The sequence below is a fragment of the Saccopteryx leptura genome, chromosome 7 (genome assembly GCF_036850995.1).
Source record: "Saccopteryx leptura isolate mSacLep1 chromosome 7, mSacLep1_pri_phased_curated, whole genome shotgun sequence".
Taxonomy (NCBI): domain Eukaryota; kingdom Metazoa; phylum Chordata; class Mammalia; order Chiroptera; family Emballonuridae; genus Saccopteryx; species Saccopteryx leptura.
This window is the reverse complement of record NC_089509.1, coordinates 56,479,033-56,504,657: the sequence shown is the minus strand read 5'-3', so window position 1 is coordinate 56,504,657 and position 25,625 is coordinate 56,479,033. Positions and strand designations below refer to the sequence as shown.

General features: G+C 40.9%; 1 protein-coding gene across 6 annotated transcripts in view; it reads right to left on the bottom strand.

Moving 5' to 3' along the window:
- The window catches only part of MYO3B (myosin IIIB), a 547,413-nt gene that overhangs the window by 304,331 nt on the left and 217,457 nt on the right, over nt 1–25,625 (bottom strand). For all 6 annotated transcript variants that reach the window (XM_066345578.1, XM_066345581.1, XM_066345576.1 and 3 more), the window contains one exon: nt 10,429–10,584. In XM_066345578.1, the coding sequence (XP_066201675.1) occupies nt 10,429–10,584 (156 nt within the window). The remainder of the gene's footprint in view (nt 1–10,428; nt 10,585–25,625) is intronic.

The window sequence follows — 25,625 nt, the reverse complement described above, 5'->3', positions numbered from 1 at the left end:
GGGAGAAAGCATTATAAAGGGCATCTTTGTAATTTTGTTATGGCCCATAATGAGTTCTCCCATTTTGTTACTCATAGAATCAGCAAATTCTGGTGTACAGGCCAATGAGGTTTTGTATGCCCACCAGGGGCAGCCTCTGGTACCAGCTACTGTGCTGTCTGTGGACAAAACTCTGGCCTGTATTCTGCTAGCAGAGAAAGATTGGCCTCTCTTGGTGCTGCAGACCACTCTCTCGTTTCACCCATAACTTGTACTTTGTAATTCTGTTGCTGTAGTCTGTACTGTTTATGTTTATGTAATGTATCTCACTACTTGCACAGGGATCATCACAGAAGATACCTGTGGCATAGATTGTGAGATGAGCAACCCTAAAGGGATGGAATGTGGGGAAAACAGCTGTGTTAGGTTTGCTCGCTGGTTACCCAGTTGCAAGCACTTTGCTTGATTAGTGCCTGAGCACATGGCAGAAAGTGACGTGTGTGTCTATGAAAAGCTATGGGTGCTTTCCCTCAGTGGCGATTCTCTCAGATCGCTTTTGCACCAATGCGAGGCTGATTCGGTCAGCCACCGTTGTGAGGGGCAGTCTTCCTGATCCCTTGCCCTCCACTACAAAATGCACTTTTCATTTATGTATTCGCTCACCTGTCGCTGCAAGCCTCCAATCAATGGGCAATGGCCTGAGGCTTTCTGGCTCCGCAGTTTCTCTACCGACCGTCTGCCCGAATTCAGCGTGAACCTGCCTGGCCTCAACCACCAGCGTCACACAAGATCTTTCCATTCTGATAAAGCTCACTCTGTTTTCTCTGCCAGGGGAAACACTGTCTGCTAGCCCTATCTCTGCCCTTCCCCGCTGGTGTTCCTCTGAAACCTCTGCCTGCTTCATTCTCCTGCTTTGGCTATGGGGTCTGGAGAGTCTATTGAAGAGAAAATAATTATTTATTTCAATTTTTATGTCTTTATTTACCTGATCCCACATTACATATACTTATAAAAAGCGTTATATTGTTTTGTATTTGTCTAGTATTGGTTTAAAGTAATCAAAATAAGTTTGGTTTAAACTTTTTAGTTTTCTTGAGTTAAATGATTTGTCATCACTTAGCAACAATTTAAATTTGCTCTAAATTCACATGCTCCACCTAGTGCCTAACTTGAGGATAGCATCTATTATCAATCTTTGCTGAAGAATTCCTTGTTCAATGTGAAAATTACAGATTGGCAACTAAAAAAATACTTGAATTGAGTATTCCAAAGCTTAGGAAAGGAGGGTTATATAAACAAATGGATAAGCAGCAAAAGGCATTCTATTAAGTCAAGAGTACACAGTAAGGTATTACAGTTTCAATGACTCAGGAGATATTTTCAAATTGCAGCAAAATCTATATTGCATTTTGCTAGATGTTCTATTTGTTCTTATGAGTCTTTAAGTATGTTGTCTTCCAAGCCTGGCTTCCCAGACAAATGGAGCTTGGGGGGTTAGAGCTCTGAGAGGAAGAAACTCCAAGCTGTGGCTTGGACTGATTCTTGGAATTTGGGGTTGGTATGGTGGTGGGGGATGGTGGTGTGTAGGGCTGCCTTTAGGTTTCAGTGATCAGAAGAGGAGAAACTAGTGTCTGAGTCCCTGTTTCAAGTAGCAATGAAGGCAAGTCTGAAACATTAAAGCCAAGGAAATGGGTGAAGAGAAGGAACTGGATCTGAAGAGTGAGTAACAGAGAGGCAGAGGCTGGTGGATCCCTGAAGACACAGTGGGCACAGATGAAGAAGAGAATGGGGGAAATGTCTGGGGCCCAGCCCATGAATAGGAAAGTGGCTGCAGAAGTCACCAAACTGGTTCAGATGCTGGGGTAATTGATCTGATGGACTAAATTCCTGAAGTGCAGCTGTCTTCACTATAGTATAATTTCTCTCTCTTTTTAAAAAAGATTTTATTTATTCATTTTAGAGAGGGGAGAGAGCAAGAGGGAAGGGGGAGGAGCAGGAAGCATCAACCCCCATATGTGCCTTGACCAAGCAAGCCCAGGGTTTCAAACCAGCGACCTCAGCATTCTAGGTCAACACGTTATCCACTGCGCCACCACAAGTCAGGCTAGTATATAATCTCTATACTACCTGCCTTATAACTAAAACCATTGCCTTGTGAGTGATCTTTAATATCTAATCACTGGGCCTGCAGACTTCTTCATTTGAGCTGTTGGCCCTGTGAACAATATTAACAAATATTATGCATGACAAGGAGAAAATTCTTAGATGTCCTAAATTAAATTATAGTAGACTGGAGAGATGGAAGAAAGAGACAAGAGACGTTAATCAGTTAACAACTGCAGACTGAAACCAACAAAGACTGATAACATTCCTGAACGTAAGTCAGAACTTTGAATTAACCTCCAGGTAGCTATTTTGGCAATTATCTGAAGAGAATAGCTGAATAAATGACCACCAGGTGCCACTGCATCTGTTTATCTTGCACAAACTTTCCGGACTACGGCCCACATCCAATCCTGAAGAGCAACCACATCTTCCTTCCAGACTATGCACCTGTTCCGGAACTAGCTGCTTCACCTTCCTCAACCCCTTTATCTTTAGCCAACATAGAATCTTTCAAAACGACTTATGTGTTTCTTCCCTAAACTAATGTCTGAAAGAGCCTGTCAACTCCGGGATGGTGGACATGTCCTCTCCATCCAGCCCTGCAGCTGGTGGTTGAGACTGCATGCCCAGGACCTGGGACCTTTTCTGGCTAGCATGCTGCTCAATAAACTCCTTTCGTTTAAAAAAGCTTTGGGGCATAAAAGTCTTTTGTTTTACCTATATTTTGTTCAAAAGTAACTCCTTTGTCCCTTAGCCTCTTCCTGTCTGTCAACTATGCCTGTGGAAACAATGACTTCCATGAAGGAAGGTCAGAGCAGGGCTGCAGGAGCTCCACGTAGGTGTGGCAGGACACAGTCTTCCCTTTACCACCAACTAGGATGAACAGCAAAGCCCTGAAGAATGACTAACACAGATTCCAGATACAAAATCTTTGGGATTGACAAAACAGGGATAAAAAGGAGTAAGGGAAAGAGTCCAGGCTTAAAGGTAGAAGTCCTCAAAACTCTAAGTCAAAGACTTTTGAGATCATGGATAGAGCACAGGGACAAACTGACACTTGGATACTGTATGGGAAACAGCTGTGTTAGGCTTGCTCACTTGTACTTTGCATGATTGGTGCATGAGCATGTGGCAGGGCCACATGGGCATAGCCTATGTAAGCCTATGAGTTCAAGAACCCATATAGTTCAAGAACCAGTGGTGTGGTTTTGGTGGGTCTCTTGCCTACCACTATGAGGGTCATTTTGGCTGTTCATTTGCCTGCTGCCATGAGAACTGCTTTTTTTCTGTTTGCTCGTCTGCTGTTGCGAGAATCTATTAAACAGGAATGGCACACTGCTTTCTGGCTCTGCAGTTCCTCTACCATCTGCCTGAATCCAATGTGAACCTGCCTGTCTCAGCCACCAGCATTACAGGTAGATCAGAGGAACCACTCCCTTATCACCACATTCAATGGATTCCTTATAGTAAGGAAAATGTTACTCAAAATTGAGGATAGAGTACTACTGATGAAACAAAGTCAATGATGATGAATATTTCTTCCAAATCATTATTTCCATTTCAGTATGCCCTCTGATAACAGATCTGATGAAAGAAAAACTTTTGACTATAATTATATAATCATAGACCTAGAATGTGAAAACAATACTAGACTGTCTAGATGTGACACTATTCTACTGAAAGTCCAATATGGATGGAGATATTACCTAGATAACTTTACCTACATAAGCTCTATCTTGACCTGGAACTTAAGTTTCTATCAAACAAACATTACAACACATAGATTTAAAAATAGAAGAGTTGCCTGACCTGTGGTGGCGCAGTGGATCAAGTGTCGACCTGGAAATGCTGAGGTCGCTGGTTCAAAACCCTGGGCTTGCCTGGTCAAGGCACATATGGGAGTTGATGCTTCCAGCTCCTCCCCCCCCTTCTCTCTCTCTGTCTCTCCTCTCTCTCTGTCTCTCCCTCTCCTCTCTAAAAATTAATAAATAAATTAAAAATCATGAAAAAAATTCTGTAAAAAAAAAAAAAAGTAAAAAAAAAAAAAAAAGGGTGCATATCCTTTAAAAAAAAAAATAGAAGAGTTATTATTGGATGGAAATCACTGTAGGATCTCCCTGTTTTTTCATCTAAGCATGGTTTTGGCCAGAATTCCAATAAATCAGCATTTTATCAATGACACTAGCAGAAAATTGAATATGAATTTGTTCTCTCAGTTATAGAGAGACAGATATATAGATAGCAAATACTAATTATAATAGGGTGTGGATTTATTTCTTGTCTGTTAGGACAGGAGGATCTTGAACCGCCTATGTGTAAAGCATCTTCAGCACTTGATGAAGTGTTTATTTAGAAGCCATTCATTTACACAGGAGCCCAGCGACCCATCAGTGTATGTAATATGGGATATGTGGATGCACGCATGCTCATGTTTGCTGGTAAGAGAAAGTGAGTGAGCAAGGCTTACTGGGAAAAGCTCATCAGCTGAACAGTGAGAAATCTGCTTTTAAAGGTCACTGCTGCAGGTTGAGAAGAAATAAGAAAAGCTGAGGTCATTGTTTTAATCAGCCTCGGGCAAATTACAAGGGTAGAATCAAAATCTATTGAACAGAGCAGAAAACAATCAGCAACTTAATTCTTCTACCAAGCAATAGAGTAGACCTTTGGCATTTAACAATTTAACATTGGTGGTTTCAGCCTGTCCCAAGCCACCTGCAGGGGGAATGACACACTAGCTCGTGTAATTTTACTGAGGATTACAGTTGAGTACATGGGAGGTTGGAAGGCAGGAGGGGTCATAGTGCAGTTAACCCAGTTGCTGCACTCTCATTCCAGACAGCGGTTGGGCTCTTCTCCCACTAACTCTTGTTAAGTGATAAAAAAGCATGTTTTCATGTCTGCTATTCTGAACTTTAATGGTGACTAGACATATCAGATGATACCAATGAATTTAGGAATTTGCAAAACTGGTTTGAAGAAAAAGTCCTTTTCAAGGTCAAGGAAATGGGAGCTGTCATAAAGAAAATGGCTTAACAGTACCTCTGACAAGTAAAAATGAAGCTCCAGACTTGTTCACAGAATTTTTGGGCTGTTTAACCTCCTTTGAGAGAGTAAGCCTTATATACATAAGCTCTCTATTGTACCTGAATCAAATATAGGTTATGGCAAAATTATAAATTACTGGAAAAACAAAAGTTCAATCGTTTTATTCAGACACTATGATCAGCATCAGCAAACACTATCAGATCTCAAAATAGTACAATGTCACCTCATATATATGATGTGATCACATATACATCGGAATCACAGCCTTAAAAGACTGCACCACTCAAAAGTGCTAGGATGCTTACACCAGGAGAGGTGAGATGGGGCCTCACCACTCAAGCCCTTCCTCATGCACAGTGTAGCTCCTGCTCTATTGTGAACAACAGATGATTCTGTGCCTTATTCTTGAGCACTCATTATGTCCTCATCATAACTGAAAGTGACCACCTCCATATAATGCTCTTGCCCCAGCTCCTCCCTCCATCTACTCACTGTAAGGAGTTAGGGGAAGGGGCCACCATCCTTGCTCCCCTCTGCCTTTTCCCATTCGTTGTTCTTCCTAACCAATCTCTCCCTATTGAAACATTCATGTCACCCTCTTATACCATCTTCTCCAGCACCTGACCTCTATGTTCCTTTCTCTTTACCCCTACTCCATTATCACTCTTTGGTCTTTCCATTCCCCACCAATCACTTTGTTACTTTTTCTCACATACTGATCTTAGAATTTCTCAACTTGTCAACTCTTTTTTTTTTTTTAAGTGAGAGAAGAGGAGATAGTGAGACTCATGCATGCCCTGACTAGGATCCACCCAGCAAGCCGTCTGGGGCCGGTGCTCAAATCAACCAAGCTGATCTCAGCACCTGGGGCCATGCTGGAACCAACTGAGCCACAGGCTGCAGGAGGGGAAGAGGGAGAGAAAGAGGAAAGGTGGAGAAAAGCAGATAGTCGCTTCTTCTGTGTGCCCTGACCGGGAATCGAACAGGATGGCCATACACTGGGCCAATGCTCTATCCACTGAACCAACTGGCCAGGGCCTTGTCAACTCTTTAAAAACATTTATTTATATTCCATAAAGTAGTCTACAAATTCAGCTATAACTAGTTTCCAATTATCTCTCAAAAGTTTCCAGGATCTCAGTTCTACAATCCCTTTTCTTGACACCTCATGGAATATGCTCTTTATCTTCATTATAACTGCCAATCCCATGACCCTGACCCAGACTCAAAGTCAACAAGCCACTCTGGATTCACTTTCTTCCATACCCCAAAGCCCCAGGGACACTCTCCTGCTCACCTTGATTCCCTTGCCCCTGTCTACCCATCATGTCCATCCAAGCCAGTCTCAAGCCTGAAGAAAATCACAGTATCTGATTTTTTTCTCTCCTACTTCTGGCTAAGAATTGATAAAAGACAATAAATGAAAAATGTGGTGATGGTGATAATACGTTTTTTTTTAGAGGTTCTAGTGTCAAATGCTCTCCTGAACACTGTACTTGCATTATCTTAAACATTGATTAATTTCTTGACAATGAAATGCTATTAAATTCCACCTGAGTTTTTTTGTTTGTGTGTGTGCTATTGAGCAATCATTGTTTCCACCTTTAATGGACGCTTTATCTTATTTCTCATAGTGACTGTTTCAAAGACTTATCGCTTCCTTGGGGTCTACAACTCCCAATTCTAAAACCACCTTACTCAGGTTCTTGGAAAGACACAAGCCATTCAGCATGAGTCTCCTTATAGTACTTCCTCTGCCCCCTGCTCCTAATCCCTCACCACTCAAATTTCTAAGTATCTTCATCTAACTGTTCTGTGTCTTTCCCAACCTTGAGGTTTCTTATAAAGTCAGTCTTCCCTTTAATCCCTTGATCCTCACTCCCTCTTCCTTTCTCTCTCTCTCTCTCTCTCTCTCTCTCTCCCTCTCTCTCTTGCTCCCTTCCCCTCTCCAATGTCTTCCTCTATTATAAGATCCTTTCCTTCACCTTTCCAGGTTTCTCCCTCCCTTCTAGGCTCCTCAAACTACCCACTACCAACTTCTCCCTACTGTTTGGACCTTAAAGACCTGATAAAGAGCTGATAGTCCAGTGTGTGAAAAGCTGGAAGCTTTGTGTATTCTCTGGAAGTACATGACCTTGCACTTGATGGAATATGAAGCAGCTTCAGTGAAAAGATTTTTCTGTCTGTCTCTTAGTGTCTTGCAACTTCTGTTTGATTTCATTCTGAACCATGGCAGGGAAGCAGCGCACTTTGGGTAGACCCTGGGAAACTTCTGCTTTCCTTAATCTCTCTTGTTGAATCCACCAGTAAGTCCCGACACTGCCACTATCTTAAATATCTTTTTTTTTTGCCATTGCCACGATCTGCTCTCACTCATCTCTCTGGCTCCAGCTCTGCCTAGCTCTACTCCATTCCCCACACCTCAATCAGAACAACCCTCCTGGAACACATCCTTGCTTGAAACCCTTCAGTGGCTCCCAAGTGCCTAAGGAACAAATCCCAGCTCCTTAGCCATCATAACCGGGTGCCTGCCCTGTCCCGTGCCAAGTTCCAGCAATGCCAATTAATTTTTCACCAAACCCCTAAGCTCTCATTACCTATGCGTCTTTGTCCTTTGCTCGCTGCTCATTCTCTCCCTCTACCTGGAATAACCCCCCTTCCCGACTGTCTTCAGGACAGTTCTAGGACCCAGGGGTCTCCCCTTGCCAGGCACTCTGGGGGTACCCCAGGCATCCCTCTATCCAGGCACTTTTCATGCTGAGCTGTTCTCATCTGATTCTTATCTGTTTCACACGCTGGACTATCAGCTCTTTATCAGAACTGTATCTGACTTGCCTTTGTAGTTCCTCTGTTCAGCAAAAGGCCTGACACATACACACATATAAATGTCTCTTAATGAATAAGTGAATAAATTAGATTTTAAATAAGAGAAAGAACTTGCTATTTTTAACATTTAGTACCTCAGTACTCTTTATTTTCATGACGTTGTTTGGTAAGCAAATAGAGATGAATTTGCACAAATTAAAGCCAAAAGGTAGAATTTGCATAGATTAAGGCCAAAAGAAATGGTAGACTTTGAATAGACCATGTATATACTACCTCTACCACTGTTAACTCCGATTGAGTTCACTGGGTTAGCAACCCTGCTGTAAGTAGTTTTAATGTACTGACTCAACTGTCAGGATAACCCCTATTTCATAGATGAAGAAATGTCAAAACAAAAGTTTTTAAGTCTGTCTGTAAGTGGCTGAGCTGGCATTCAAACTTGGAGAGCCAGTGGTTCTGACCCTCTCACTGCAGTGCCCGCTGTGTGACCATTTGTGCAGAAAAATGACAAGTTGTGTATTTGTCTCACTTAACTATACACTCACCTCAATTTTTCTGGGGTTTTTTTCCACCTCAACTTAGAAATTCACAACTTTAAATCAATTGAATTACCAGCATCAAATGATATTTGAGAGTTTCTCTGGGTGGGCTTAAACACACTATGCAGCCACCTCCTTGCCAGTTGCTAAAGGAAGTCAGAGTGAAGACTGAGCGACAAGATGTGTCAATTAAATGCATTGTGATTCCCTTAGAATTAACTTTCCTATCTCCTAAGGCAGTGGCTGTTTAAAGTTTCCATACCTATTTTTGAGGTTGCATTTTTTTGCAAGCGATTTTCAAAGAAACACAAAATTCTGAGTGAAACTGAAGATTACAAAGCCCCCCCCCCCCCTCCCCCGTGAGAAGCCTTTGCCACCATACGAGGCTTTTGACATCAAAGGAGTTAACAAAGATAAAGAGAAGTTAGAGAAAGGGGGTGAGGAGCCTAGAGACAGATTTTCTATGGTCAAAGGAGAAGAGTCTTTAAATAGAGAACATACATCTGAACAGGCAAAGTCAGGCAACAGTGAAAAGCAGAATAACTTTGCAAACTAAGTCTCAGAAATCCTGGCAAATTTCTGAACAGAGGGATAAGCAGGAGACAGACACCTGATTCAACTTAAAAGCATTTACATGCTGAGTTTCTATTTTATTTTATTTCATCTTCATTTTTGGTAGTGGTGGTGCTGGTGTGTGTGTGTGTGTGTGTGTGTGTGTGCATGTATGCGTGTGTGTGTCTGTGTTTGTGTGTAGGTGGGTGATTGAGGGGCAGGGGCTGGTCTATAGGAACAAAGCAGGGGAGAAAAGGGATTTCAGTTCCCCTGGGCTTAAACACAGATTCTGCTGCTTCAAAAAGGCACCAAATACCAAGAATTTCTGAGTGTTTCTCTACCGCGTAGGCAAGCCACAGAAACAGAAATGGCAATGCAAAGGGGAAAAGAGTAGGAAAAAATGTGTTTTGAGCTACCCAAAAGGAAGCCTCGTTGAAGAGGTGGGGATCAGCAAGATGCAGTCACCTTGAAACTATGCCTCTAGCTCTGTGTTCTGATGCTTTTTGATTTGTAAACAATTTTCTGCAGAATACATGAATATTCCAGAACTTGTGACTTGTGATATTTTATTTTTTTCACCTCCAATCTTTTGAATGGTCTCTTAATAATCATGGATTAGAGCTTATCTGCACCCTGGCCAGTTCTATAAAACCAAATAATTGCTGAGCAGCTTTATTTGCATTTAATTTTTTTTTAAAGGGAAATTCTGCCACCCTCTGGACAGAAACCAAAGATCTATTTCTAGAGACCACCACAGAATACTGCTTTATGCAACTGCCCTTGAAAATAAACATTTACTTTTTAAATGTCTAAAAAGGGAGGGGAAAAACCACAGTTGTTTTAGAAAGCGTAGACAATACCTGGGGAGAAATCATTTTAAAATATTAACTTGCCTCTAAGAAAGATTTTTAACTAAAGAAAATGGGCTCAGAGCACATTAGAGAAAAAGGATTCGGCATTTAGCTTGCAATCTTTCCCCAAACCACCAAGCAGCTTAAATTTCCATTCTCCAGTCTGCAACAGTCAAACAAAGAGTTCTCACACAATCTCAGCTGTGACTGGCTTCATACAGTGTCCTTTTTTGGTTTTAAAATAATCCACATTTATACTAAATATAAATATACGTGTTGGTTTTAAACTAGTACACAAGGGCAGAGTGAGATTTCAGGTACAGTGCAAAGAAACTAGCCCTAAGAGCACAAATGGGAAGCTCTAATGCTCTCATCCACTAGGCATGTATTTAATATCATGTAAATAAAACTCTCAGAAATGCACGGATGTGATAATTACCGCTAATAATGCTGGGCAAATCAAAATACATGGCATGCTGTTTTTAGTTAATAACCAGAGAGAGAAAGCAGGAAGAGACTGAGTACCATACCTCGTTTTGACAACAGGGTTTAGATGCTTCTGGTCTTGGAGGACCTTGGCCAGCTGCTTTTGCAGAAACAAAACCTTTCCGTGGACTCTTTGAATAAATGGGTGGTCGAGGAGCTGTGTGACGGAAGGCCGCTTTTCAAAATCCTTAATAAGACACCTGTTTGCAAAAATCAATAAACAATCCAAAATACAATCTTAGACACCTGGCTCCCCTGTGAATAGGAGAGAGAAGAGGAAAAGCTCATTTATAAAACCTGATCACTAACCTAACAAAGCTCTTTATTCATATATACCAGGAGAGAGAAAGAAAATAATTCTCTATTAGTTGAATTAATTAAAACATCAGAAATCTATTTTAGTTTAAATACATATTGAAAACACAATCAATTGATTTGTAGTACTCAAAACAATGAAAAAAATAGAGTGCTCGGACTGAATTTTCTGTCTGAATTTTTATCTTAGAAAAAATGTTTACAATGGAGACAAGTTGATTAGTCTATATTCTTTATTTTAGAAGCATATAAAATTACATACTGTCACGTGAGTCAAATCCTAACATAAAACGTTCACTATTTGGTGGCAGGGAAAAGGCATCTAGGAGTTTTTTGCAGGGAAAGAAACTGATCATAAAGAATCCTGCATAGAGAAGGTTCAACACGGACTTCTCAAGTCTTCTGAAGAAGCAGAAAACCTCAGAACAGGAAGTTTCTACAATGTAATTCAGATAAATTGGAATAAAATTATGCAAACAGGGAACAAAAAGTCTATTCAAAATGGTAAAAATTGAGTTGTATTTAAACTCCTCTATAGTTAATTGGTTAAAACCACACCGGTGTAGCCACTTTCTGTTTCAGATTCAGTTCCCTTTTCAAAGAAAACAATGATTCAGTACATTTTGCTGTATGCACTCTGTTATTAAAGATGATTTTGACACAAGGAAATTTCTACTGAAATTGAATCTGATGAATACCCCTTCAATTACCATCGCATTTCCATTCTGAGTAGCTAGCTGCCCTTGACAGGAGAAAGAAATTTCAACAGCTGCCCTTTGAAGCTATCAGTCTTTAGCTCACATAGGGGGCTGGAGATAAATACTGGATGCCATTCTACCCACTCCATGAAATAAACGCTTCCAGTTTTCCCAATAGTGGCATGCCGGCAACATCCAAAACACAAAATATTTTAAATAATGAAATGCACTGACAAATGGTAAGAAGTTCAGCCTCACCTTGAGCATATTTTTCAAAACATCTAAGCAGAGTTCCCCAAACAATCCTCAACTGTTGGTTGGATTTACAAAAGGCTTTAACCTCCGCAGTTTACACTTCAAACCACCTTCACATCCTCACCTTCTAGTCTTGAAAAGATTTTCAGTAAATTTCGCAGTCACTCCCTTTTCAAATTGATTCAGGGGGTTTTCTATCTATTGGAACTGGAGCTTTCGGCTACAAAAGCCAAAAGCACCTAGGTTATCCCCTTCCTGCCGCCTGTACGACTTCAATACCACCTCTGCCTTGCCATGGAATGAGATCAGTCATGTGACTTTAATAGGTTCAGGGACCTTTTGTGTAATCTATTATTTTTCCTACCCCAAAATAAAAAAATCAATGCACATGCTTTAAAAAATACTATGTTCCTGTGTTTACTCCAGCAACATTCCCTGAATTCCAGGTATAACCATCAATGTACATATGTAGACTGTGAAAGGAAAATAATTGCTAATATTTCCATAAGCACCTGGAAAAAAGGAACCTCTTGGTAGCTACATGGTCAGGTAACAGGTGAATGGCCCTGTCCTCCTGGCTCGAGGAATGCTGTATGAAAACTCCTAAAATAAAAGCAGTCTGTGTCCTCTGAGAGTTCCTACTGTCGATGGATGTGGTGGTGCTGCACATCCCGCAGGGCCTCAGAGGGAGTCAGACAGGAGTCTAGGAGCCCCTGGGTCTTGCAGCTAAGTCTGCCCAGTGCTTTGGGGCAGGTCACAGTGTATCTGTCTCTCATTACTAAGTAGACGTACCTCCTGTACCCATGTGCATGGCCAGTAGTCGCTGCCATCACAGCCATGCACATTCGGGTTCCCATTAGATTCAGTTAGATGGTATCCATCTGACTGCGGAACCAAAACCTTGTGGGCCATTCCTTTATTCTAGACTCGCAAATGGCCGGCGAGTAAAACACACAGGGCTCCAAAACCCACTCACACATCCTCTGGTTCCACAACCAGGAGAATGTTTTCTGCCTTTTCCTAGAATCAAAGGCCCCCACCAGTCTAAGTCACCTCTGGTTCCCCATCTGCCAACATGGCTTCTTACTCTACAAAACTGGCTTCTCTCTCCTTCTCTTCCATCTTGGCTTCTTCCTCTTTCTAAAAAAAAGACCTACCTGGGCCCACACAGACCCCTCCTCCAGCACACATTAGCATAACAATGGCCCTTCCCAAATAGGAAGGTAACTAGCAGTTTCACCTGGGCAGCAGCACCATTCAAGTGGGCAGCGCCATTTTTAACAAAGTGAGCAAACATAAAAATCACATTTTACAAACTTATTTGCCCAACACCATGTATGATAGATCCCCAAACGCAGGGAGAATTCTTAACAGGTTCCTCCACCTAAAGTTTACCCTTTTTTTGGCTTTCTTCCTTCATTGGCTGTTTCATCAGACTGCCAGCTGGTACCATTTAAAAAGGAAGCAAGAGCTCCAGGGCAACCCTCGAGGGCCTGCTGACTAGTGCCAGCACTTCAGACGAGTAACCCGAGTAACTTGGGGCTGAGACCGAAGGAGGGAGGCGCAACAATGAATGGAAACAGCATGTGAATGGGAGAGTGGGCTGAAGCTGCTTCTCCCTTTCTTCTCTGGATAGGTGCCTTGGGACAGTGTTCCAGGTGAGGCCTGAAAACGTGGTCCTTCTGGTACTTCAGTAATTAAATCGCCTTAGAGAGGGTCTGAAAAAGACCAGCAAGCTCCTACTCCAACCTTATGAAAATAGGTCTCCACTCGAGTCTGGGGATGCAATTAAAGGTGCAATGTCTTGTTTCATAATTTTAGCATCTGGCGGGGGAGCAAGATTGCCAATCAGGTTGCGAGATCGTTTGGTATTTTGGAGAGGGTCTCTCTCTAGACCACAGAGGGAGTAAGAGAAAAGAGGACTAAACAATAAAGTGAGATAATCAAACAAGGAAGAAACAAAACAAGTGAATCTGTTGTCTCTTGAAGATCCAAAAAAATGAAGGGAGGCATATTACTTTCTGGAATGATCAAGAGGATCTGTTAGTTCTCTGGGTAAGACCCAAGTGGGCTGAATTTTATACCACTGGATCAGCAAAGCTGAAGTGAGTGTAGATGGGAGGAATGCTAAGCAGAGTTGTGACATATCCAACCGCATTGGAGGATTTTTAGGAGAAGGGCATGAAGACCTTGCAGGCATAGCTTTACTCTAAAACCCTCTTGCATCTTCTTTCTCTTGGGGAGCAAAGAGCCAACTGAAATGGAGCTATTATTTCACTGAAAAATAAAGGAAAGTTCTACTTTAGGAGCCGATATGGCTGAAAATCATGCATTAGTAGATAAAGGTCATTGGAATCATATCACCTCATTTGTTCAGCAAACATTTATTACACAGCAAGAATTAGCCAAAATAAGTTAATTCATAAAACTTGTGATGCTTCTCCTCAAGCATCTACAATCGAATTGAGAGCTGGAAGGGAAACAGAAACATAGGGGGTCACAGAAGCTAGTGTCTGTGTATATACAGGTGGGGCAAAAGTAGACTTACAGTTTTGAGTATGTGAAACAGGGGTTATTCTTGTATTCTTATTTATTAATTATTGTATTATTTTCTGTATGAACAATTGTAAACTTTTTTCCAACTCTTTTACTGAGAATAAAAATTAATCACTAAAAGCCTAGGGTTTGGGAGCTAAGAGACAGGGATTTTCTATTTCAACCCCTTTTTTACGAGGTGAGGATGTTAAGGTCAGATCCTAATAGTGATGAGGCCAGTTTCCTGACTTCCATGAGAGAATCCTTTCTAGTCGGCAGTGTGTTGCTTAAAATGGTCCAGATGCACCATGAGGAACAATACTGGCGTGGAGGTGGGGGGGGGGGGACTCCTTTCAGGGAAGACCTAGTGGAGCAGGTGAGAAGTGAGCTAGATTTGGGGGAGTTTTGGAATTAGATTGAACTCAATAGGTGGAGAAGAGGTAGAGGCATTTCAAGGTTGGCAGATTGGATCAGCAATGCAAGAAGCCTGGCTAGGCCAGCTGTGTAGCCAGGAACTCGGGGCAGGGGGAGATGGGGGGCACCACAACATTCACCTTCACCCCTGAGCTGCATCACTCTAAGAACTTCAGTCCCTTTACCAACTTTAACTAGGTCATCATATTCTTTATTGCTTTAAGACATTGCAACTTGGTGCCCCAAACTCATACTGTTCTGTTTGTCAGTTTGTCATTTATTCTTTTTTCAGGCAGGGTTTTGGTGGAATAAGATAGAATTGACTGTCAGGATCTACAGGAACCCCTGACATCCACTATATCCTGTTTAAACACATGATAAAATCCTCTAACCTGATTTGAAGAACAAACATGGAAATCTAAGAAAGCGGTAATATGCTTACTCATTTCTGGATTGCTTATTAAACAAGAAAAGACAAATCCCAGATGCAGAATATCTCCCCCGGCTGGAGACTGAAAAGTGTAACAAGAGAATGTATAAAATGTTGACATCTGTGTAGGAAATGGGGGCCAGTCAGTGTGAGGTGAGTTGGGTGAAACATTAGACACATAAGACATTCCACTGAAAAAAGAAACTAGTATTCTGGTCTGAAAATTATGGGGAACATTGGTGATACTCTAATCCTGAAAGTCAGGAGTTTCCTAATGCACATAAGCATGTTAAATGTTCTTAAAAGTCCAGGGGGAAAGAAAACAGCTTAATTTTGTTTAAGCCCATGCTTTCAAACTTATTGATCATAGACTCTTTTCTGTATTAGTGGAACCAAGACCATGCAAAGGATATCTTTGGAAGCTCTGTCATTAGAAATCAGTACTGTACTAGAGTTTTGGAATGGGTGGCAGAGTCCTCATCTCAGCTGACTGAGGGGAAACACCCAGAGCCTCTAAATATCGCCAGCATGTTTAAGGTGTCTGCTAACTGTTGATTCTGCAGAACACAGTCTCTCAAACTGAGGATATATAAATACATTCCCCAAGCTCAGTTCATCCCAGAGCCTTTGACTCTGGAAAAAATAAATTGAACAAGGACTAGATTTGGGGAAGACAACTTTTCTCCCCCAAATCATCAGTAATTCTTTTTTTATTATTATTATTTTTTTAGAATCTGGATTTACGTGTGGTTCTCTGTGTGCTAAGAGAGAAAACAAAAATCTTAAACTACCAGGAGAGGTATTATTACCTGGAGTTACTCTGAATTTACAAGGCCATGGTGGTCAGTTTGAATCTGATAGGAAAGTCCACTAGGATAAAAAGGGAGCAAATTTTAGCCTTGAAAGAAATGAATCCACTACCTAATTTGAAATTCTAGTACCTTCCATCATGCCTTGTTGACTGAAGATTAATTCTCAGAATTCATTAGTGTCAACACATTAAACACAGGTTGTTGCAGTGATCTCTCCGCCAGCTGAGCCGGAAACAGGTAAAGGAGGTATTGCTTAACAAAAAACAAGGCCGGACTTCTGCTCTCGGCTCTGAGCTGACGGTGCCGTGTTCTCTCTGCTCCCAAACAATGATGCTGAGACAGCTGCCTTGTTGTCGTAAACTGCCACCATAACCAAAAGACCAAACGCCTGCCAGGGGGAGCTGTGTATCAAGAGTTACAGATGGCTATTTACCTATGAACCAAACACACTTGATAAAGAGCAGCTGAAAAGTCAAAAACTATTATAAAAATACTGGTGAACGTGATGAGAAAAGCAGGAAGGTGAGTGATCTTATTCCACATACTTGGGCAACACCACAGGAAAACCTGGGGTCTACATCACTTCTCATTTCTGTTTCATTATTCTGCCTTCTATACTTTCTATTGTTTTCTTGTGGGTTTGCTACTTAGATTGTTGAGTGTTTCCACTGGTACAGAATTATCTAAGCTTGTTTGATCTGAGCAAACATCCCCTGCCCCGTGATGCGCTCTGCTGCTCTGCAGTTCCTATCATCGTCAGACAGAAGCCTGAGTGACAAAGGGACTTCTGCATCAAGAGGAGAAATCCTCCAGAGGGAACACTAATTATAGGTTAAATATCAGAGCCCAGCGTACTCTGTCTTGGAAGGAAATTTCCATTTGGAAGATAGGACTATGACAAACGCAGGCATTTTCCCAAGATGACTAATGCCGCAAAAGAGGGCAAGCTAAGAAACTTTAATGTCGCATATGTTATTTTAGCAAAACACCACCTCCCCTTTTGGTGGAATATTTAACTGCATTCATTTTTCATTAAGTTTACAAATATTGCATAGGATGGTGCTTTAAAGTCTCACTGGCGAGAAGTGAGATTGCATGCCAACTTCACATGTGGGTGGGGAAATGGGGTCCCAACCTGCAGCGGAAGTGAGAACCAGGAGCTCATTACTCAGCAACGCGGGTCTGCAGTTAGGGGTCAGAGAGAAACAGTCAGTGTTTGCTGAAAGGATAAAAACCTTGAGAAGGTTAAGATAGAGGGTTGTGGAAGAGGAAGTGTGGCCTCCTTCTCAAGTGGGTAATGGGAGCTGATTCCGTGTAGCAAAGTTGGAGAGAGATGGCAGGGCTACAGGACAACAGAACAGTTTCCATCTTGCCTGAGATATGGGTGAACAGAACACAGAGGCAGAGTGAGGAAGATCGAATCAGCCCCATCTTCAGACAAAGCCATCAGCACTGCAGGTCCAGAGTGAGCTCAGGTGAACCCAGGAGAGAAACGGAAAGGGAAGAACATGGCATTTCCTAAATCCTGAGAAGAATCAACTTTTGTCACCCAGAGAAGACTCAAAGAAGGTAAAGAGGGAGACCAGAGAAAACGTGTAGGATGATTTGAAGCCAAAAGAAAAACATCTAAGAGCAGAAAGGACAGAATCTTTCTTGAGAGTTCATGAGCACCATACTGGTTGGAGAAAGTCTTCATAAGAAAACAAGGCCCAGGACTAGAGAGGCCCCCGAAGGCAGAGAGCCGCAATAGGTAACCCCGTGTGAACCTGAGAACACAAGCACCTCTTTACCCTCACTTCTCTGATCTCATGATCAATAGTATACAATTAAGAAAAGCCCAGACTAATTTGTTGCATTCTTAAGGAAGGTGGTATGGTAACAAAAATTCTAGATCTTCAAGGTTGAAAGCTAGTGATTGGGGTCAGGCCTGTTTCTTATGGACATGTGATGGAACACAAGTTAATTCAATTCTCTGGGCCTCAGTTTTCTCATTTGTAAAATGGTAATAATATTATTTTGGGGAGCAGATAAAATAATCCATGCACAGTGAGCACTTAGTAAATGCCAGCTACAAGGGCCAGCCGCTGTACTGAGTGGTGGGGATACAAACACTCCGCCCAGTGGAGAAAGATAGCCATGTCACCCAAGCAGAATGAGTGCTATCAAAAGAACAATTAATGTGCAATGGCTTTTCGAATTATGTTTGAATAATACCATGCCCACTAATTAGCTACTTTTTCTCAGTGTGATTTCTACCACTGAGGACAAAATTGCTATTTGATAGATGTCTTGATCAGAACTTTTAAAATTCTGGGAGAAGGGGGACTTTTAGACTCTGACAATTCAGCAAAAGCAAAGAACATTGGCATTTTTTAGTTCAGGCCTTTGGGCAATCCCAGTTCTGAATATCTGGCTAATTTATTTGATTCAAAAGTCAATTTTCATTTGGATGAATAGTTATGGTCTGCTTTTTAGTCTGGGTGTAAGTGCCATGGGATATATGAATTCTGATCTTTTCCTTGATCCTAGTGGCCATGCTGCCCAAATTAAATCCATAATTCCCACTTGTATGCATGTTTTTTCCCTATGAGGGGAAGCAATGGACAGTCCCCAGCATCCCCTATGAGAAATAATATACCAGTTTCATAGTACATGACCATTCCATGATCAGGACTACCCCAGGGTTAGGGTGGGGGCTAGGAGTGCAAAACAAACAAAAGATATTATATGCCTCCATAAGAAACTTATCTTCTGGAATAATTCCAAACTTACATATATGAAATATTTAGAGAACCAGGTGGGATTGAATTCATTGATTCATTCAAACATTTATTAGGTATTTACTATGAATGGTATTCCACCATTCAAGTGCTTGGGGAAAAAACATGTCTGGAATTTCCCTGGCTGGATAGCTCAGTGGGTTAGAGCATCATCAGGAAGCATAAAGGTTGCTGGTTCACTCCCTTGTCAGGGCACATACAGGAACAGATGTTTCGGACTCTTTCTTGCTCTCTCCCTTCCTCTTTCTAAAACCAATAAAATAAACATTTAAAAAAATGCCTAGAGTAAGATGTTAGTTTTCATGGAATTTAGAAAGAAGTAGAAGAATAGATATAAACATAAATAATAATTCAAGGCCAAAAAGTGTAAGCACTAGAGCAGCTCAGATGAAGTACACAATTCTAGCTAGGAGAATAAGTGTTTCACATGGAGATAACACTAAGGTCTTAAAGGATAAAAAGGATGTTGACAAGAAGTACAGGAAAGGAGCATTCCAAGTGGAGAGAGTACTGTAGAAATAGGAAGCCCATTGATAAAATGCATGGCTCATAAGGGGGAACAGAATAGAATAGAATATTGCAATTTTAATAAAAATGGAGGGGTAAAAATCTGGCTGGAAACATCTTATTCAGAACCTAGAAGGCCATAATAATGAGCTTAGGTTTTCTTTGTTAGCCACACTGAACTGGCCTTTTTTTGAGAAGGAAGATAACACAATTATATCTTTGTTTTAGCAAACAAACTGGTACCACATTAGCAAGTAACTTTGAGGGAAGGAGGGAGATGATGCATTTAGGAGACATACAGTCTGTATTAAGGAAATGAGAAAGGAAAGGTGATGATTGTAGCTGCAGAACCTGAAGACAAGTCAAGAGTGCAGAAAGAAAAAAGGACCACCACTGGAATCTTAGGCCAACTTAAATTTCACGGATAGATTGGTAGCTAAGTCTTTGTGAACGTAACAATCTACCTTCTACCTTCACTACTCAACTATAATCTCTCAGTGGAAACACAAAGCCTTTAAAGTTACCAATTCAATGATCTCTTTTTTAGTTTCATCCTACTCAACCTCCCTGTTCACTGACGGTCACTGTTGGCCCACCCACCTTTTTAAAACATTCTCTTTCCTTGCCTACAGTGATGCTACTACATTTCATAGTTATTCCCTTACTTCTCTGACCACTTCTGCTCATTGATTTTCACTACCAGGTAGAATAAGATGACAAGGGAGAGGGAACATGTTATGCAAAGAGACAAGGATGAGTAAAAATAGAATGACATCAGTTATGCCCACAGGCATGAAGCTTACTGCTGAACAACCACCCGCTTTGCCTAGTGGGTCAAATCTACTGAGCTAGATAATTTAAAGGGAGTTTGCAATCCTATGGAGAAGGCCATCCCTACTCTTGGAGACTCACAGTCCCAAACAAGTCTGCATATTCTGCTGAAAATGAGTGGGTTTAGCTACGTTGTACATGTCTGATGCAAAGCAAAAAGAAAAAGGGTAAGAAAACCAGCAAAAACTATTCCATAAAATTTACAATTGAATGGTTACTGCAAATGACTTTTATAACAGCTCTGATGATATAATTCACAAACCATACAGTTCACCCATTTAAAGTATATAATTCAAAGAATTTTAGTATATCCATATAGTTGTACAACTATTACCATGATCAATTTTTAGAACATTTCATCACCCCATAAAGAAACTCTGTATCCATTAGCAGCCACTTCTTATTTCTCATCAACCCCTTTAGTCCCAGACAACTATCAATCTTCTTTCTGTTTCTATGGATTTGACTAATCCAGACATTTTATGAAATATGTGTGGTATTTTGTGACTGGCTTCATTCACTTAGCATAATATTTTCAAAGTTTACCCATGTTTTAGTATGTATCAACACTTCATTCTTTTTTTTTTTTCTTTAGTGAGAGAGACAGAGATAGAGACAGGTAGGGATAGATGGTCAGGAAGGGAGAGAGATGAGATGCATCAATTCTTTGTTGCGACACCTTAGTTGTTCATCAATTGCTTTCTCATGTGTACCTTGACCAGGGGGCTACAGCAGAGCGAGTGACCCCTTGCTCAAGCCAGACACCTTTAACTCAAGCCAGTAACCTTGGGCTTCAAGCCAGCAACCTTTGGGCTCAAACTAGTGACCATGGGGTCATGTCTATGATCCCATGCTCAAGCCAGTGACCCTGCACTCAAGCTGGTGAGCCTGCACTCAAGCCAGATGAATTTGTACTCAAGCCAGTGACCTTGGGGATTCAAACCTGGGTCTTCTGGGTCCCAGTTTGATGCTCTATCCACTGTGTCACACCTGGTCAGGCTACTTCATTCCTTTCCATTGCTAAATAGTGCTTTATTGTATGGCTATACCATATATGTTTATCCATTCATCAATTGATGGCTATTTGGGTTGTTTCCACTTTTAAGCTATTATGAATAATGTTAGTTTGATGCTATAAACATTGTGCACAAGTTTTTATGTGGACATATGTTTTCATTTCTCCTTGGTGTACATCCTTATGAGTAGAATGCTGGATCATATGGTAACTTTATATTTCATTTTTTGAGGAACTGCAAGACTGTTTTCCAAAGTAGTTGTATCATTTTTACATTCCCACCATCAGTGTACACAATTAATTTTAATATTTCATCTTGTTTGAGAAAGTTGAATTGATAACTTAAAGGCTTCCATTGAGAGATTACACTTGGGTAGTGAAGGTGAAAGGTAGATTGTTATGTTCACAAGACTTAGCTATAGATCTATCCCTGAAATATAAGTTGGCTTAATATTCCAATGGTGGTCCTTTCTTTTTTCTTTCTACACCCTTGAATTGTCTTCAGGTTCCACAGCTACAATCATCCCCTTTCCTTTCTCAATAAGATGTGTGCTTAAATAAGTAAATAAAGGTTTGCATAATAAAGTAAGGTAAAAATAATTAAAAGCAGAGGAGAAAAATAAGACAGGAAATTAGGAAGCAAAAGTAGAAATTAAAATACAAAATAAATTACTTTGTTAAAGGTGGCTACAACTTTGGCTCTGGGCTCTTTAGCAGCCACTATGGAAGGGAAAAGGCAGTCTCTTTTATAGAATTTCTTAAAATTCTGAAGGAGGAGAAACCAGTAGAATGCAGAGGAGAGGGGGCCTGCAATGTCTGGGGTCTTATGCTCCAGCCTGTGACCTCAGTGTTCAGGACTGAAGAGCAAGAGCACACAGGAAAGTTTGGAAAATAACAAAACACAGCGGTGGACTTTGTTTGTCAGTTCCTTGAAATGAACTCGCAGTTCCAAAAAGAAGAATAACTATTAAGTCAAGAACAGACCCTCCAGCCTCCTCTTACCCCCTCCCCTCCCAGAGACACAAAAGTCACGAAGGCCTGCAGACAAAGAAGTCATAGAAAGCAGGCATTTGTCACATGAAAGCTAAAGCTGTGAAGGTGTATAAGAGGTAAGAAATCTAACTTCGGGGAGCACGTGTTTGGTTGCCTCTTTTGGGGTCATGCAGCTCTGCTGGCTAAATAAATCCTACTCCCTTCATCAAGTTGTCTGGGCGTTTTTGTCCTCCTTTGATTCCTGCAACAATTCATAATATAAAAACAGACCGATTGCTTGGAGAACTATGATAGGATGATGACGACAGTGTTAATTGACTGGGAAGGAGACTAGAGATAGATAGCTTTCCTGGATTTTCATAAAAACAGCACCATATAATGTAATGAATACTATTTCTTTGCAGTAAACATGGCCATGAATTTCATAGAGCTGGTTTGTATAACACTGCTCAATACCGACTGATACCTTCTATTGAACTACTTACTAGTAAAAAGTAAAATTCTCCCTGGGTGGCCAATGCAAGAAGGCACAGAGCTCTCTGATAATAATCCACCCCTAAATCTAACAGACACTTGCTGAATTTCTGTAGCCAGGTCCCTTGATTCCTAACACGCTGAATGGTATCCATCAAGAAGAAGAAGAAAAAAATGCAGGGTGCCAAGCTACCATGGGTTGTTTATTGCCTGAATGAAAAGAAAATAGCTGAACAACTTTAGCCCATGAATCAAAAGCAACTCAAAGGAGGGAGCAATTAAATCCCACAAACAGTGGTTGGAAGAGGACTGAAGTACTACACAAATGTGCCCTTAATAAGCCAGTCAAATTTACCTCTTAAGTGATAATGGTAATGGTCCCAACTAAATTTCAAGCCATAGTACATAGTACAGGTGGAGGTTGGAGGAGGATTAGATTAAGAGGAAAGATAATGGCCTAGCGCTTCAAGAGTCTTGCTGGCATGGTGTCTGCCCACATTTAGTGCCCTTCTCTTAATGTGTGTTCTTTTGGTAAAGACTTAAATTGACTAAACACATCTCTGGCTTATTGCCAATTATATGAATGTTATTGATGGCATAAAATCAAATTGGGGAAAATAAACTAAGCTAAGCTTTTATTTTATTTTTTTTTATTTTTTTATTTTTTAAATTTTTTTAAATTTATTTATTTATTCATTATTAGAGAGGAGAAACAGAGAGGGAGAGAGAGGAGAGAGAGACAGAGAGAGAGAAGGGGGGAGGAGCTGGAAGCATCAACTCCCATATGTGCCTTGACCAGGCAAGCCCAGGGTTTTGAACTGGCGATCTCAGCATTTCCAGGTCGACGCCCCATCCACTGCACCACCACAGGTCAGGCCTAAGCTAAGCTTTTATTAACAAGCTAACCACTACTCAAAACCTGGAGAAAATACTGTTAGATAATAAATAGTTGTAAATGTCTTGTGCAAATCAGGATTTTGCACAGCTATTGGCTGCCCTGGTTCATGTGATGTTCCTGAGGATACAAACCAACACCATACCTGTCACCTGACACCCCTTTGCCTAACTTCTGAGCCAAAAAAAAAAAAAAAACCTTCCAAGGGCAGTGAACCACAAGGTGCCAATGATAACTTGTGTTGCTCTTTGGAAAGACAGTTCTTTCTGAGGAAGTAGTCACCCAAGGAAGCTAGTTACTGCTGCACCTCTGTGATTTTAGACAAAGAAATAAACACTTCATCCCCCGGGGACATCAATTCAGTGCCTTATTCAAGCACTAAATTTTCATAAGATAAAATATTTTTCTTCTGTAGGCAAGGCAATGAGTAGACACCAACTGCCTAAGAGAGCCCGGGGACTCCTTACCGCTCCTCCATTAACATGAAGAACAGAGCAGCTCCACCTAGTACTTCAAAGCATCATCAGAGACCCTAATCCTTGCTGAAAGGAACTCTCAGGCAACCAAGCCTTTAATTATCTGATTAATAGGTCCTCTGATTAACCCTTGCAAAGCAAAGCACAGCCATTGCAGGCAACAAATATCCCCAGGGGGTTGAGGAACAAACGGGGTAAGGAGTTGGCTAGTTCCTACTCCCACAGTCAGTGAACTAAGCATAAATTTTGAAATAGTTAGCTTTCTGTTTTCATCTCCCCTCTTCTCTCCAGGGAACACAGAACTTCCCTGCTGTGGTACTGTGGTGTGCCCTGAGTTTTAAGCCACTGTAACTCTTATCTAAGTGACATGCTTAGATAAGGTGATATGAAATGATCGTCACCAAATATACTCACAGCACCTACCCCATTCTGGGATAAGCCACTTTAGCTCTGGAAAGAAAGAAAAAAAAGAGGAGGAATCCTTGAGTGGGAGGAAAGAAGTGAAAGGAAGAGGAAGTAATGCTAGCTTAGGCATTTCTCCGATCTGTTTGAAGTCAACAGAAGATGCATAGCATTAAAAAGGGTGTTGGATCCTCGATGTGGGATCCTATTACTGGAGGTAGACAACTTTATGCTATGTTGCCAAGGACAGGTAAAGGGTTAGATGGGTCTAGTGTGCATTAATAAATCACATACATATTAGACTTCCTGCTCGTTATATCAGATAATGAGATGAATGATTGAATGTATGACACAGTGGTCAGTTATATGGGTGATATAAATTCTATTGTGCTGAAGACATTTATCTCTGTATTGATCTGGCTTTGCTAGCAAGGATCATAAATTACTAGTTTCCCATAACACTATGATAAATACTCTAATAACAGAATGCCACCAACTCCTGTTTTACCAATAAATTTCCATATGGTCAGTTAGACAAGTAAAATACAGATAATCTTTTTTAAGATTTTTAATTTATTGTCAAAATTATATGTAGTATAAAGACTATGGAGAAAGCCTGTCTGCCCCAAACAAATAGTAGTATGCTGGAGGCAGCATGTACAAGCTCCCTAGATATTATTGTTACATTTTCAGGAATTTTGTGAACTGATTGATGTGACATTGGTAGCCTGGAACTGGCCAAGGTGAGAGGGTATTTACACCATGGAAATCGGTGAGCCACACAAATCAGTTCCCCATCTCCACCCAGTCCGTTGTTAAACAGCTCTGCTTATGGACTAGAAATCTTGGGGAAAACTGCCTGATAATTCAAACACACATATGGGTAGAAATCTCTTTTTATCACCTTTTCCCTCTAATTCTTTATTTCTCATTTCCTGCCTTCTGTTGAATTGATAAAGTTTTCTATAACCCCCTTTTCCTTCTGTTGCTTTAGAAACTAGACATTGTTTTTCTATAGTTTTAGTAATCACCCCACATATTTAACATATTTGCTTAACTATAACTTTTCCAGTAGTTCTTATTTTTTAGCACAAGAACCTATATGTGCCTTAAGCACACATTGAACACTGATCCTCCCTGAATTCTATGACTGCTCAGAGCTAGCTTTTCCATATTTTATCCGAATGGTTTTCCTTCTTATAGTTATAGTCAATTATTTCACCACTTCAAACTGTTTCATGAAATTAATTTCATTTCCAATGAATTTATGCCTCATGTGTTGTTTTGGTGGGTTGTCTTTCTTTATGCATTTAGAAATTTTAGTTGGCAGGCTCACTTTCAGGGAGAGAGGGATTTTGTCTTCCCTCTCCTTACTTCCTCTATGCCTACGCTCCTCGTCTAATAATTTC